The 15,297-nt window shown below is 41.9% G+C and overlaps 1 protein-coding gene across 4 annotated transcripts in view; it reads left to right on the top strand.

Moving 5' to 3' along the window:
- Window positions 1–15,297, top strand: part of NRG1 (neuregulin 1) — a 168,617-nt gene that overhangs the window by 23,637 nt on the left and 129,683 nt on the right. For all 4 annotated transcript variants that reach the window (XM_057373274.1, XM_057373269.1, XM_057373270.1 and 1 more), the window contains exons 2-3: window positions 6,791–6,968; window positions 13,631–13,755. In XM_057373274.1, the coding sequence (XP_057229257.1) occupies window positions 6,791–6,968; window positions 13,631–13,755 (303 nt within the window). The remainder of the gene's footprint in view (window positions 1–6,790; window positions 6,969–13,630; window positions 13,756–15,297) is intronic.

Here is a 15,297-nt window from a genome sequence, read left to right as displayed (position 1 = left end):
CCAAGAAGAGGGGGAAAAAAGGAGGGGGAGTTGCCAAAAAATTGGATTTTCATCACTARTGCAGAGAAATAACCTCTGAATTTGTACCATTTGTTTCACTTTTTTTCTTCCCAACATGAACTTAGGGTACACCAATGTGGCTACACTTRTACCATAGCTGAGACCCTCAATTTAAGCTTTCCATGCTTCTCAGTCCAGTGATCTGTCCACAAAGCAAACTCTGAGACCCAGACAAGTTAAGAGTACAGTTACAGCCTTTGCTTTCACGTGGTTCTGTCAGCTGCACTGCCCTCTGTTTGGGCATTTGCTGAATGGCTTTTTTCAAGCAAAAGTAGAAATTAGTGCTTAACATTCTTACATTGGAGAGCAAACAAGAAAGAGACTTAGATACAATGCAGCAAACTGCACTTCCTTCTTTCATCTGACTTCAAGACACACAACTTGAGTCAAACTTCTTTTAATCTGCAGTCCTGAAATTCAGCTCCTAAATCAAAAGTGGCTTCATRTGAAAATTAAATTCTTAAATTACTSAATACTAGCAAGTCCCTTAGAAGTYCATGGGATTTATCCTGCACASCATTTCTKTAATTTGGGTTACTTTAATTTTGTGTTCTARTAAAGATTSTGGAGTACAYTTTTATGCACTTAGGTGTGTAAAATRCAGWCCTGCAGATATTKAYATCAACTTTACAAGCTGTTTTCACCGAATCACTTATTAGATATCAATTTTATTTATTTACACTGTCCACATTTTCAGTCTGTATGATCAGGTTTTTGTATTGACCGTGTTTAACAGGATCATCAAAGCTTAGCAGGGATGCAGCCAGTTGGAGTCAGCCAAAGCACTGAGAATCAGAGGAGAGAGTATTTAATGTAATCAGGCAACATGTTCCTGCAGACACAATCATCAGTAAATAAATTAAGTGTTGACCTTTAAATCATAATCTTTAGGTTAGACACTTACTCACACTCAGCTTCGCTTGCAAAACCTACATTTTGCTTTGAGCACAGTTCCCTGTCTCTGAGGAGGCCTAAGTTCAGAAACTGATATCTTCAGTGTCTGCAGGGGAATGGACAGCCTGTCATTATCATGTTACATTGAATAAATTGGTGCTCTCAGGCTTTCCCTCCTGGACACGATACTTCTAGATGTACTATTTTGTCACTGCCATCCTTTTTCACTCCGTTGGAGATGCTTTTTACCTGTCACAGGGGGGGAGGGGGGTGGAAGGAGCGAGACCTATTCTATGTGCATAGTACTTCTTCCATTATCCCATTTTCAGTGTCCTGTTGAAAATCCTGCCTTTCCAACGTTGTGTTATGAGTTGGCCCATGGCACTCTCATTGTCGGGGTTTACTGAAYTCTGACAGAGAGAGCAAAGAGAAGATCAGTGCATGCTCACACAGCAGTTTCATGGCTGGAGTAAATATCCATCAACACTGGCACAGCATACCATGCACTTGAAAGCATCTCACACCAAATAGACAAATATTTTAGGTAGAGATTTATGGGTTTGTTGGTGTACCATTACTTTTAAAGGACCAAGTGAGACTTCAGTACTATCATACCTAAACCTGTCAGGTTATCAGAGTAGCACTTGGCTTYGTGACTGGCTTTTGGGTGTAGTTATTCTGGTTTATATTGGCATTTGCTAGTTCCATGCTTTCCAATGTTTAAAGAACATGGCTGTAGAGCTACATCTCACTATTGCTCTGTTTGTTGGCTCCTGATCATGTTACTAGCAGTTCCTTTGGGGCTCCCCTTTCTTTTGGCCTTTTCAAAGCCTAACATTTCTGTAAAAATTTCGTATTAACATCACTAGAATGAGTGATATTCTGTGGATCTTGGTTTTATGTGTAGTGTTCAGGACAAACGTCAGGTTTCCATTTTTCCATTTGCTCTGCACAGACACAAGTTTTCAAATATCAGGACCCAGAGCTGAAATGTACCTGGCAGTATTTTCAAAAGAGTTCAGAAATTCCCATTAAGTAGCTAAATGATTTGTTTGGTTTTTTTCAGTCCTTCAGCTCATGTTCAGTTACTCTGGTATTTTGGAGAGCTGGTTGGTTGGGATTATCTTCTATCATTACCCGCAGTGTTTTATCATGCAGGTGAACTTCACAGAGACTCAGCATGCTTGCAGGAAATAGCCAGATTTTGAAAAGTGTTCAGAATTCAAATGTTGCCTGAGAGAATAATAGGAAGATTAAAAGCAACAGAAGCAACACAAGTTTTTGTGGGTTTTGTTTGTTGTGGATTTATTTGTTTGGTTAGGGTTTTGGGGGCTTTGGGGGGATACCTTCTGTCTACGCAAGAACAATATACATTTTGAAATATAGCCTTTATGTTTAGGAAACCTGGTCTGCTGATGGTAAGCCTGACCTTGATTACAATCTCATATGCAAGGGTAGAAGGCCTTTGGAAATAATATGATTTGTCCTGCATTACTGCCCTGCCTTGAGCATAATGAGGGAAAAAAAAAAAAAAAGGCAGCAAGTCTGAGGCCACTGCAATGGGTGTTATTCTTGTGGCTTCTCTTACCCCTCACCAAGCTGTTGGTCACAATTTTCTGCAGCAAATTCTGCATATGTGCCTGCCTGCTGGCAAGCATGCCTAATACATTCCTGTACTCACGCTCTGAAAAGGCTTTGCACCTTCTAGGGGAAAGAAAAGACAGAGACATAAAAACAACCACTTATGGAATTTCAGCTGAGTGTGGTTGTGTGATAATATTTTGCAGGTTTCCTGTTTAATTTGTTCAATGTGTTSAGCTTCCATGCAGATTAACTATACAATCAAACACCGAGAGTGAGGAGATTGATGTTCTTTGCCAAACTCACAAGTCTGGGGAGAAGTTATCTGCAGTCATACATTATCAGTGAGCCTTTTGCAGAGGGAATATGGAAATGCGTGTTCCTTATCTGCAATGATATTATGCAGGCCAGCAGACATAAGTTTCCGAAAAAAATTGCTAACAAAATGACAGCTATTCAAACCATCTTAATAAGGAAAAATCTAACACCTTGCTTGCGTTTGCCTGTTAAACCCTCCCAGCTGTGTGGGGCTTTTGCTGACACAACTGCTCGGCTGCTTTGTGTTCTCTCACTGTTATCACCCTTGTTGCTTTCTTAGAAAGTCTGTCAAAGCAGGGGAGGTCTGTGGGTCACAGAGAGACATCCTGACTGAGTAGTGTGAAAAGCCTGGGTGCCTTTCTGTGTGTCTAATTGACTCTTAAATGTGAGGCCCTACCGCATTTTGGCACAAGGAACGCAGATAAAGTAGATGCCCCACCACATCTTTCATTCAAGCAGCTCCTCTTTCAGGGTACTTCCACACATAGTTTATGCTGTTTCTCTTCAGGATTTGTCTGTTTTCTTTGCTCCCTGGCCCTTGTCATTCTGTRATGGATGGCATGTGTAAGGGCTCTGCTGCTGCCATACCACAGCTGCTCACAATGGCACTGCTCAAAAAGTCTAGCAAATGCTGTCTCCCTTCCATTTTCATTTTGACCGAGTCCCTGTGTCCCTGATGTCACTTCAACCTCTGTCTACCTGTAGGAAATGCGGAAAGTGTTTCCCTTGCCCTTCCTGCCTCATTCCTGCCTGCCGTGGGCAGCCCCACACAGTGGGCAGAAGCCCCGCCGGCGGCAGGAGCGGTMCTGCGTGACAGGCACAGCAAGGAGAAGTGGAAAGGAGCCAAGCTGGCAGGAGACACTGTGGGGACAAAGGGAGAAGGGGTAAAGAGGCAGGGAGGGCAGTGTCAGGGGGAGCTATGGCTAGTTATCATTTTTGTCTCAGATTCTAAAAGGATTTTTACCCTGCAGACAAGGTCCTGTCTTACCAGCACCATGGAATTGGCACAGGCTGTGATGAAAGTCAGCTACCTCTTGCAGCACTGGAAGCTGTGGCTGATCTTGGTCCAAGTACACAATACTGTAGTTTTATGAGCACAAGCTTTCTCATATGCCTGGCAGGTCTGATTAACTTTTGCAAAACTGCAACTGAAAGGAAACAAACATAGTGGAAATGAAAAGAAGGGGAAAAAAAAACCCCAAAGAAACAATCTCTTTTCTGTCATGTCTGTGAACAGCTTTTACTGTTTTCCCTGGAGAGCCTGCATGCTTGGACAGCAAGTTACTGTGAATTAGTTAGGGTCACTGCCATTGATTAAATCCTCTTTTATGTTTCCCGGTAACTCCTGAATCATGGCAAGAGTTGAGCATATTAATTTAACACTTCTCTTTTTTTCACTGACAGCTCTGATGGGGGAAAAAATCTGCAAGTCATTTTGAGCAGATAATACTGAATTAAAATAAAAATCAGGAACAAAATGGCATCTCTCTTTTATTCCCAGTTTCACATTGCTGTGTTGATTGAACAGTCAATAACTAGTTGATGTTTAAAGCACAAAAATTTTCATCCTTGCAATTGTCATTATTCTTTTAATTTATTAAAGATACGGAGTAGAACTATAACAAGTGAAATATGGTAAAATAAGGAATATTGCCTTTGTATTTCAAACCTCCGCAGCTCCTTTTCTTATACAGTGACAAAAGACTATAACATTAACTCTTTAATGAGGGAATGAAACTATCAGCAGAAGCCTCAGTAGTATGGCCATTAATTAATGCTAATTGTTCTTGATGGAAAATTTAAATATTATTATTTTTTAAAATATTTATATGCAGGCAATATTTACATGTGTTCTTATATAAATGTGTGTATGTGTGTGTGTGTATATATATATACACACACACAAACACACAGTTATAAAAGTGTATGTAGTCAAACATATTGGTTTCAGGATGGTGTGTGGGCACTTGTTTTTCCGAAATCAAAAATTGTTTTCATAGCATTTTCAGAACACACTGAAATTTCCAAAATTATCCAGGGGAGTGGGAGAAAATGGAAACTAACATATGCGAAGACATTCTAGTTGTGAAATGCTGCGCCTTTACCTGATCTATCCCAGTGCCACCCTGAGAGATGTGCCTACCCTGTGTGTACACTGTCYGTGGTTGGCCTTCCCAGACAAGTCTCCCTCTGAGACATTTTGCTGATATCTAGAATACTTCCTGCCAGAAACTTGACCACACCAGCAGAGGTGCATGGAAAAAGTTGTCACCTTTCCATTATCAGAAGGGTTTTAATTATGGAAGTCTACTCTGTCCCTTTTCTGTCTTCTGCTGGTGTCACAGCAGGCATGACCTCATTTGGTCACTCACTGYAGACCATATTTTTCCAACCACCACTGTTTATGCTGCTCTGGGCTCAGTTTCCAGGGAATTCAGGGATGAGGAAGGCTGTCTTCCATGTGGGCCAGGCCATGCTGCTGCCTTCAACAGTCACCCACTTATTGAGTATGTGCATATCAGTTATTTATTTAGGCTTCTCATAGTTATGGCTCTGAGGGTGCTGSTTGGTTTTTGTCTTACAGGAATAATAATTCAGGGCACTGATGTCAGCAGGTCTCTACGAACACACAAGGAACATAATGCCAAACTATAATAGTGTCCCGTTTGTTTGACATGTTCTTGCACAGGACTGTGTTGGAGACCTTTTGGTTTCTCTTTGAGTGTTCCTGGCCTGCATGTTATGGAGGATGGATCCAGGTCTCCATGTTATGGAGCATCATTTGGCCATGATGGTCATTTGTGTCCTTGGACAATATTACAAGAAACCGAATGTCCTGCAGCTGGAGGTGCTGCACAGCAGTAGGGGCTCCCTGGAGGTTCAGGTGGGGCACAGCTGGGCCAGGATGGATTTCCAGGCTGTCACCCATCAGCAGCCCAGCTGCAGTTCCCACATTAGCCCTGCCTGAGTGGTGAAGGTGTTACCTTAAACCTCAGRGAGAGCAAGGTCAAGTATTGGTGTTTTACCTGCATGCTGGACCACAATATTTGCTGGTTTACAGCTGGCACACGGGGTCAAATGAAGGGTAGTATTTCACAAATGGACTGCATCTTCCTCTGAACCTGTGCTCCAAGATCAGTAACTGTGTGTAGTATTAGAGGTCTATAACTTAGAAAGCCTGAAATGGTTTGAGGTTTAGACACACAAGAAACGTTATTGCTACAACACAGGAGAAAATGAGATGCGTCAGCTGGAACCCTGCAGTGTGCTGGCTGAGCCTTTTCAATGCAGTGTCCCCTTCTGGGTCCAAAATACCCTTAATTGATATTGATTCTTTTGATGGGCTTCCAAGCCTGTTGTCTTTTGCCTCAGGGAAAGGATATGGCCAAGCTGAGGTTTGAGGTAGGTGTATAATGTGGGTTATAATGTTTGGCTGGAGCAAAAGCCTTTCCCTGAGAAGATGGAGACTGTTGAGCTTATATTTGTGCTTTTAACTCCAGTTGCACCTGGAGCCTTTGGGTGGCCGTGACTCATAACAGTTGAAATTAGTAAAGCAGCATGATCCCCTGCCTTTGCCTTTCTGCGTTGCCAGCCTGAGGTGCCTGCCACAGTGTCCTGTCTTGTGTCTGGGCACACGCAATCAAATAAGTGCTGCTAGTGCTTCCATGCTGTGTTCACAAGCAGCACTTCGGCTCTCACTATGGCCTGCAGGTGCTAAGACTGCGGCAGGAGAGCTCTTCAGGGTCAAAGCAATCTGTCATTTAATATGCCCTTATGCTTTAAGGACAAATGATCCTTTTTTTTAGGAGTTTTTGTGGAAGCGCTGCTAGTGTGGTTGGGGTTTCGCGCTCCACAGCTTGCCTAGCTCAACTTGAGTAAGTGAAGTTTCCCTTTTCAAGGATGGCCTAATCACCAGCACGTCCTTTTATCTCCTCAGTGGTGCCCCTCAAATTGAAGGAGATGAAAAACCAAGAGGCTGCTGTGGGTCAGAAGCTAGTGCTAAGGTGTGAAACCACTTCAGAGTATCCTGCGCTCAGATTCAAATGGTTAAAGAATGGGAAGGAAATAACCAAAAAAAACCGACCGGAAAATATCAAGATCCCMAAAAAACAAAAGTAAGTACAAAGTAATATCTCTCAAGTGGGGCTGTGGGGGCTTGGAGGGCTGGGAAGTGATGTTCACTGGAGCACAGGCACTGGGGTTGCTAATTGCAGTAACACAAAGCTAAAAGCTGTGAGTTACACAGGAAGAAAATTTAAGGAAACGGACTCCAWTGTTATTTTTCCTGAAAGTATGAACGAAGTGTTAGTGTGATATAAATGTTTCATAATTAATTCTCCCCTTTCAATTTCTATTTGTTTTCTGATAGCCAAAGGCTATGATTTTAACCAGTAAACCTTGGAGACAGGCCATTTTTAAACTGCTAACAAGAACAGAGGTACCTTATGTTTGTTGTCTAAAATCAAAGAACACGTAAAATCATCAAAGGACTGCAGGTTTTGAAATATTTTAGAGATTTTCTTTCCAAGCAGTTTAGTCCTTAAGAAGGACTGTATGCTGTCCGCATTAGATTGCCATGTCTTRCACAAACATGCAGTAGTCCTTTTCCAGAGACATTCCTGCACTTGCAGAGCAAGGCACTGGTGTAGCAGATGTCAGCTGAGTGGCAAAGCGTGCAAATTCCATCCTCCTGTCTGGTGGAAAGTGCCCCCTACATGTGACTGATGACCAGTGCCAAGGGATGGACCRGTGCCTTGTTTCTGCAGCAGGGGAACTACACGATGCTTTCACTGCATTGAGACAGGAGCAGGTTTTTGCTGCTTGGTCTCCAACYTGTAATTTAAGTTAAAAAGTTTTAATTGTCGCCAGTTATGAAAATCTGTTTGAACACAGCCCTTCAACTCTCACTTCTGCTCTCAGTAGGCARGGCTACTCTCTGCTGTGCTATGCCATGCCTTCCTTTCATTCAAGACACAGAAGTTTGGGAATGGGCTCTGCAAGAGGTTTTTCTTTCCAAGGTGTTCACTGCCCCCATACTTTGTGTCAAGGGCTTACCTCACTAGACAAAACAGAAGGCATAATCAAATAGACATTCATCTTTTTGAAATTATTCAGGTTAAAATTTAGAAATCCTGCCTTCCCTTGCAGTTTCTTGTGCCCCAGCCTGAGGTACAAGATGAAACATGGGGAGGGGTAGAGCAGCATTGCCACAGCCCCCATGCCATGGTCGCGCAGATGTCAAGAAGGAACCTGTGATGTCTCCTTCCAGCATTTGCGAAATGGAGCTGTTCCAGGTGGCAGATAGCCTGGCAAATTGTCTGGACTCATTTGTAGAGCCATATGTCTCCGTCAGAGTTGTATTTTCAGTCTATTCTGTAAAGAAAATGTTCAGATCAGAACTTAGCCCTTAGCTTTCCCATCAACACAGTGCCGCCTGTGAGGGGCAACCARTGTGTTTTCTGTGCTTACATTTTGGCTGATCCTGATTGACCAAACTCACTGGGGTTAGGATTTCACCTTCTGGAGATGGACTTTATCAGTTCAGCATTGAATCCTTTTGCCAGCTCACTTCTTTGTCTTCTTTTTTGCCCCCAAAAAGCTTTTAGGAGCTGTCAGAAGAGAAACTAATAGCTATTGATWTGATATTGGTGCATGTGGAATGTGTGAGACTATTTTTCAGCTTGCTGTRCTAAAAACTGTTTGAAATTCCCCAAAAGATACATCATGAAAGAGATTCAATTTGTGCCTTTTTCTGGGAGATGGAAATACGAGGTCATCTTCACTCACCGTAAGTGGGCAGAGTGCAGACTTTGACCTGTRTTTCACACATTTGGGCTTCCCCAGTCACGATGATACCACTCATGGTTGGAATTTCTCTTGTGTTTTAGAAATGTCAGGTGGAATGGAGAAGCATGTCTACTTACAGACATGAAAGTCACTTGATGTAGAGTACAAAAACAGGAAAGAAAAGGGATGTCTGCTAACATCTGAAGGATTTTCTTTGCCTTCCTACTTTGACATTTTAGTTTGGGGACGTGTCAGTGCTTTGCCATTTCTTATTTTGCTACTCATGTGTGCATCCAGAATGGAGTAGAAATTAACAGTTAAAGAGAAAATAGATTTTATTTTGATGAAAAGTGGGACAGACACACTATAAAGCTTAAGAAGAGTTGGGGGAAATGCAGTGCAAATGAATGCATAAAAAGGCATGCAGTAAGCAAAGACACGTTAAAAAGATCCTGGTGCAAATTAGAAGAGTATCAGAGATCAAGGAATTTTTTTCCCCCACTTATGTTCTCTGTGTTTTTGCATGATGACATACTGATAAATGTTTGTCATATTCATATGCTGCTGTATTGTTACAACAAGCATTTTAGTGTGGATTTTGTACTACTACCAAGTGTGAGAAACATCAAATGGGAAGATTAGAGTAGTTGTTAGGCTGTCTGGGATTGATGTTTGTTTGAAAGTTCACATGGTTACATAAAAGGTAGCCAGGTTTCTGAAGAGCCATTAACATGCATTAACATGACATCTTCAATTCAAACACTTAAAAATAACACTTTCTAACATATTTACRAAAACCTTGCAAAGTTTTAAGTAGTGCCCAATGGTTACAGACTTTTAGTAGTGTAGCATTTTGCATGAAGACACCTTTTTCACTGTGTGATGGCAGAATAAAACCCGTTTATTGTTGGGAGAAAAATAAATGTTTCTGAGGTTTGTCTTCATAGCCAGAGCTAAAGCTGAATTCAGGTTTTTTAACAAGCTGCAAAATATCTGGCAATATGATGAAGTGCCTGTCGCAGGAATTGAAAATTAAGACCTTAGCTTGACACCTGAAGCATGCAAGGAAAAGACAATATGGCAGCTTGGTTGTTTTGGGCTCATTGGCTAATGTGAGCAGTGCTGGATCAAAGGATCTGCCAAAGTGGAGCAGATGCTGTTTTCTTAAGTGTTTTAGGAGTTTAGAAGACCCTGTGGCAATGCAGGCTTCTTCAAAGCTCAGCCACGTTCTGAAGACTGCTTTGCATGTCAAATGGTTTCATCCTCCAAGCTCCCTAGGATGGTTTCAGGGTCGATTCAAGGGCACAGAACCCCAGCACATGGTGGCCCYACCTGGACTAGTACATTGAGCTTTAGGGCCCCCAACACAACGAAGACATGGTGTGAGTCCAGAGAAAAACTATTAGGTTGATCCCAGGACTGGAGCACCCCTCCTGTGAAGACAGGATGAGAAATTGRGAGCTGTTCACCCTGGAGAAGGGAAGGTTTTGGAAAGACCTYGCAGCACGTTTCAGTACCTAAGASGGGGCTACAAGAAGGCTGGGTTTTCACAGGGGTGTGAAGTGACAATGGGGAATCTTGTTGAACTGAAGGATGGTAGTTTTAGGTTGGGTATTAGGAAGRCATTTTTTACTGTGAGTGTGATGAGACACTGAAACAGTTGTCCAGAAAGTTGTGGATTCCCTATCCTTGGAAGTGTTCAAAGCCAGGAAGGATGGGGCTGTCTGAGTAATGTGGTCCAGTGAAAGATAGCCCTGTCCATGGAGAGAGGTTGGAACTGTATGAGCTTTACGGATCCTTCCAACCCAAACTATTGTGTGATTTTATACTTTTATGACGAGTGAGTCACACTAAACGGCTGTATTCCCTCTCATTACACTGGAGAGTCAAGAGAAACTGAATGAGTTCAAATTTTAATGAAAGGCATTTAAAACACTCACTTTTCCCCTCATATTTGTCAGAATAAGAGCATGCAGTCACTGAGTTTCAGCTAATGATTGCTGATGATTGATGAGGCTGTGATTGGTTGATTCGTGTGTCCAGGTGCTAAGCTATTTCTTTGTGGCAGTAGAGATACAGAAAAAAATCACCTACTAGCTAACTTTCCCATGGCTGTCCCCTTCATTTTCATTCTCTGATTACTCATGCAGGTGAAACCTGTACATCATTGGTTTGGGCAGTGTATTGTACAAGTCCATCATTCTTCATTACATGAGGAGAGACCCTCTTACCAGGGTTCGKTTTTTTTTGTGGCAGAGACAAGGTGTTTGCCACTTCATGTAGCTGATGGCTTTGGGTGCAGTAGTGCAGGAGGAAGCTTTGTGTGTAAGTGCCCTGTACCTTGAGCTTCATCCAAGCTTAGCCTGGATATTTGCCTGCAGACAGGCAATTCTGGGTGACARATGGAGGCTGGGAGCAAAATGAATTCAAGCAATCAGATAAGGTGGGCTGGGACTGCATTCTGCAGATGTGTTTCTTTCCCCTTCATGTATGAATACGAGTCAGCGGTGTCATAGTGGCAATGAGCTAAAGATTCAGCAGAAGCAAATCTTACAGGGAGAGGCTTTTTTATTTTTGGAGTGGCGTGATATAGTTTGAGAAAAGGACAAAGCTTTGAAAACAAAATCCCTTATTGGGGCYTTAAGTGAGTACTGTTGGAGTACTGTATTGCTAGGAAACTGCCTCATTTACAGCCATTAATGAGTCATCTTCTGCTCTGACTGTTTTGAATTCTGCTCCAATACCTCTCAATGATATTTTCAAGGCTATAAATATTCATATTTTTTCTCCTGCTCTCAGAGACAAAACTCCTTACAGGGTTTTTTCCTAAAACCAAGAGTCAATTTGGCTTGTGAGAAATGGATTAGTAAGAAATATAGTTGCTTCACCTATTTTAATAAAATACTATAAATCATAAGAGGAAGACACAATTCCTTGTCTTTTCCCATATGTATCAAGTAAAACAAAAATATGTCAATATTACTTAATAGATACATACAGCGAGTATGCAATGGATGTCCACATTAAAGTGATGTAGCTGCAGCTGTGCTTCCTTCCTTTTCACTGGGTTACAGTGAATTCTTGAAAAAACTAAGCCTGTTTACCTTTCCATTTGAAGCTCCCTAAGGCTACAGCTTCCTCTCCACCTAGACAAGTGTCTGCAAGTATGGCTGAGAGTTAACCTGTTGCAGTATAGGAAATACCACATGTCCACACAAGCTCTTAGGAGGTGAGGAACACCACACAACGTTCCTGGTCAGGCTGTTACAAAGGTGGATGGCTGGCAGGCAAATTAAAAAGCAGGCCWCTTTTACTGTTGTATAAGCATAGCTGTTAGACACAAAATTTTCATGTAAAGATGCAGTAACATTCAACTTTTTGACATTTCTGTCAGTGGCTTTACCGCTTTTTTCTTGTGTATTCATGGTTGCCACCAGCTGGAATCTGTTCTTGTGTGCCATCTGAGGTGCAGCCCAGTTAATTAATTTAGCACTGGAAACTGGGCTCCCAACATTTCCCGGGTAGGGRGCCCAAATAGTCAGCTTTACATTTCTTTACCATTTGAGTAAAACATGAGTAAATTGCTAATCCTAGCTTGGMTGCTGCTCCCTCTTGCAAGCCCAGCAGCCTCAAGAAAGCAGTGCTCTTTCAGGACATGAGGGGAAACTCTGATGATGCACGTTTGTGGCAGAGAGGGGTCCACCTCGTACCCTGCTTTCATTCCATGAGCGCCACAGGGCTGACTCCTGAGCAGTAGGACTTTCACACGGAGGCTGGGAAGGCTGMGCTGCCAATAATGTTTGGTAGGAGATAGGATAATGTCCTGTGATGGAGGTAGGGATGGCTCACAAAGATGGGTTGTAAAATGACATTAACATTTTGGTTGCTTCAGAAGCCCACACTGCTACAACAGACCTGTTTGTGCTCTGAGCCAAGCCCTGCTCAGGGGTTTGCAGGAGGGGTAAATCACCAGCTGTGATTTCTGCACAGAGAGTTAGTAGACATTGTAGTGCTGAAGCAAAGCTGCTCCCCAAACATTGTTTAGCTCAGCTGTCATAGCTAGACATGACAGTGATGATGAGTTTTTAGAGTGAGCAATAGCTGCCTCCTGGGATCAGCCCTTCAAGTCAGGGTAGACCAGCTTAGGGAAGCGAGTGTTCAAGCACTCTGGCTATTCTGTAGATCAGGTTTTATGACAGGCAGAAACTTCCCCAGAGCACTTCTTTTAACCAGTAACTGGGAACAGCAGTAATGTGCACATTTTCCCCAAGCTAGTCATTCTCTGCAGTCTACATAATAGGATTATTGCCATCTTGTGTGTTGGGGACCCCATGAATGACACCAGAACATGTTCCTACAAAATTAATGGGTAGGCAGGAGCTCTGCATTTGAAAATCTAATCTTAAAACCTTGGAGACTGATTAAATTACATCTCTGAGCCAGGAACAAAATGTAGTTTCATGCAAATTGTGCTCCTGCCCATGATTTTTTTGTTAGCACTGGAGAATGATTTACTGTTGGGGTTTCAGAGGCTGTTAAAGAGTGCGGTGTGTTCTAATCTCATGATTATTTAGTCAGATGTTAGGAACTACAGTACTTACCCAGAACTCTGCTACAGGTAATATGAACCTGTAGGGAAGGGTAATCTATTTTAATATTTCACCCATCTTCATGACATCTGGATAGCCAACAGTTCAGCTGAGAGACCATGGTTGTCGGATGGGTTTTTTTCAGATTTCCTTTAAGAGCAAAGACTTCTCTCATACAGAAAAGCATAAACAAGTACCTTCATTTGAGTTCATGAATATGCCTGTTTTCCAGCAGCCTGTAAGAAATTTTTTTTATTCTTGTTCCTTCTTTCAAACCTGAATAATCAGTAAGAATAGAAGAGAAAACTTTCTGTTGAAAGGGGTGAAAAAAACGGCTTTAGTTGATGCAATGACTGTTGTTCCAGTACAGGATGTTTATATGTTTYTTTCTGATTTCACAGGAAATACTCTGAGCTTCACATTTACAGAGCCACGTTGGCCGACGCTGGGGAATATGTGTGCAGAGTGAGCAGCAAGCTAGGAAATGACAGCACTAAAGCCAGTGTTATCATCACAGACACCAATGGTAAGGCTTGACTCATTATTTTACTGTCACATTCAGAAAGACCATKAATTAAAGCTGCCAGCAGGATGAAGGGCTTTGGAGCAGGACAAAACTTGGCAAGTGAAGTGGAAGTGGAAGCACTGAAATATGTTCGGTGTACTAAGAAAAGTAGCTGGGCCTGACTTGTCTGTGATGTAGTTGAGGTGCTTGATTTTCCCTGCACACAAATGGGATGTCTCCTACAGATTTCAGGACTAATCAGCATTTTCTAGGTAACACCAAGAGACGGTGTAAACAGTGGACATAAGAAAAAGATGGAAGGAAAGGGACTATTGCTCTAATTTCCACTGTACACAGTGGGGGAAGCTTGCATTTCACCTAAAATGTGTCATAGTCTGAACTGCTAAACCAGCACTTCCCTCTTTAAGTAGTGTTTGTATTGCTCTGACTTCCACCATTTTTACTTTCACATGTTTTGTTAGGTTTTTCCTTTGTTTTCTAATATAGTAAAGACAAAGGCATGAATGTGTCTGAAGGCAGATTATTGAAAGGCATGAGTGTGATACAAGTACTTTGATTCAGTGATTCGGTGTTGTGATTTAAGGTTATTTCCTGAGGAACAGAGCTTCTCATGAAACAGATAGCATTCAGACTTATTCAAAAGGTTTACAGTTATTATAGATTGCTTGTTTTGCAGGGCTCATTTCATTTACAGGGAGTTCCAATTGCTTCTGAGGAAATGTTGTGAATGTTTCCATTACATACAAATGTATTGCAGTACTGTTTCTCCTTTGGAAAGGCATTGGAGGCAGCAGTTCAGCTGAAATCTTGTTTYTCAAGTGTGACTTTGACTAATTCAGCTCCCATAATTCAAACTCCAGTGTCCAGCCAGTTGTGAAGTGCCAAACAAACGTACCCTCATTAGCAAACAAAGCTGRAGTTCTCTGCATATCTCAGACGGGTTAAAGATGTTGTAGCAATGTGAATTTACCAGGCATGCTTTTCTGTTCCACATTCTGCTCTTAAATGGGAAATAGGCATTTACATAAACAGAAAACCAAATGTAAACCTTTTCCAGTGGGATTTGTCTTTGTCTATCTGCTGTTTTGTAATCACACAGCAATTGCTTGACTGTATTCACTTTGTGTATTTGCTATTCTATTTCATCAACTAAAGAATCTCAAGTGCTAGGATTTCATTCTAGCTGTATGGTATTATAATCATGAGCAGATGTCAAGAGACTGATATAAAAGATCAAGTGTTATTTACTGGAATGTTACTAAGAGGAAAAATGGGTAGGTGTTTCTGTGTAGTTTTGTAGACTCTCTTGGTTTCCATGAATACAAAATTTGGTTGCTCATTAGCTGCTTACATGGAAAGCTCCTATGTCATTTCCATAACTCAACTGTAGGCACTGTGCCTAGGCAGTGATACAGATAAATGAAAAAAAAATTCCTGACTATTTTCTMTTACTTTCTCAGACAAGGAATGGTGTCATGGGAGTGCATGTGGGACCTCATGCCTGTGCTTCATGACATGGATTTTTCAACTTCCTTTTGGGCT

The sequence above is a fragment of the Malurus melanocephalus genome, unplaced genomic scaffold, assembly GCF_030028575.1.
Source record: "Malurus melanocephalus ecotype Western Australia unplaced genomic scaffold, MMel_1.1 scaffold_191, whole genome shotgun sequence".
Classification (NCBI taxonomy): domain Eukaryota; kingdom Metazoa; phylum Chordata; class Aves; order Passeriformes; family Maluridae; genus Malurus; species Malurus melanocephalus.
Note: the sequence above shows the minus strand (reverse complement) of the source record. Positions and strands in the feature narration are given on the sequence as shown.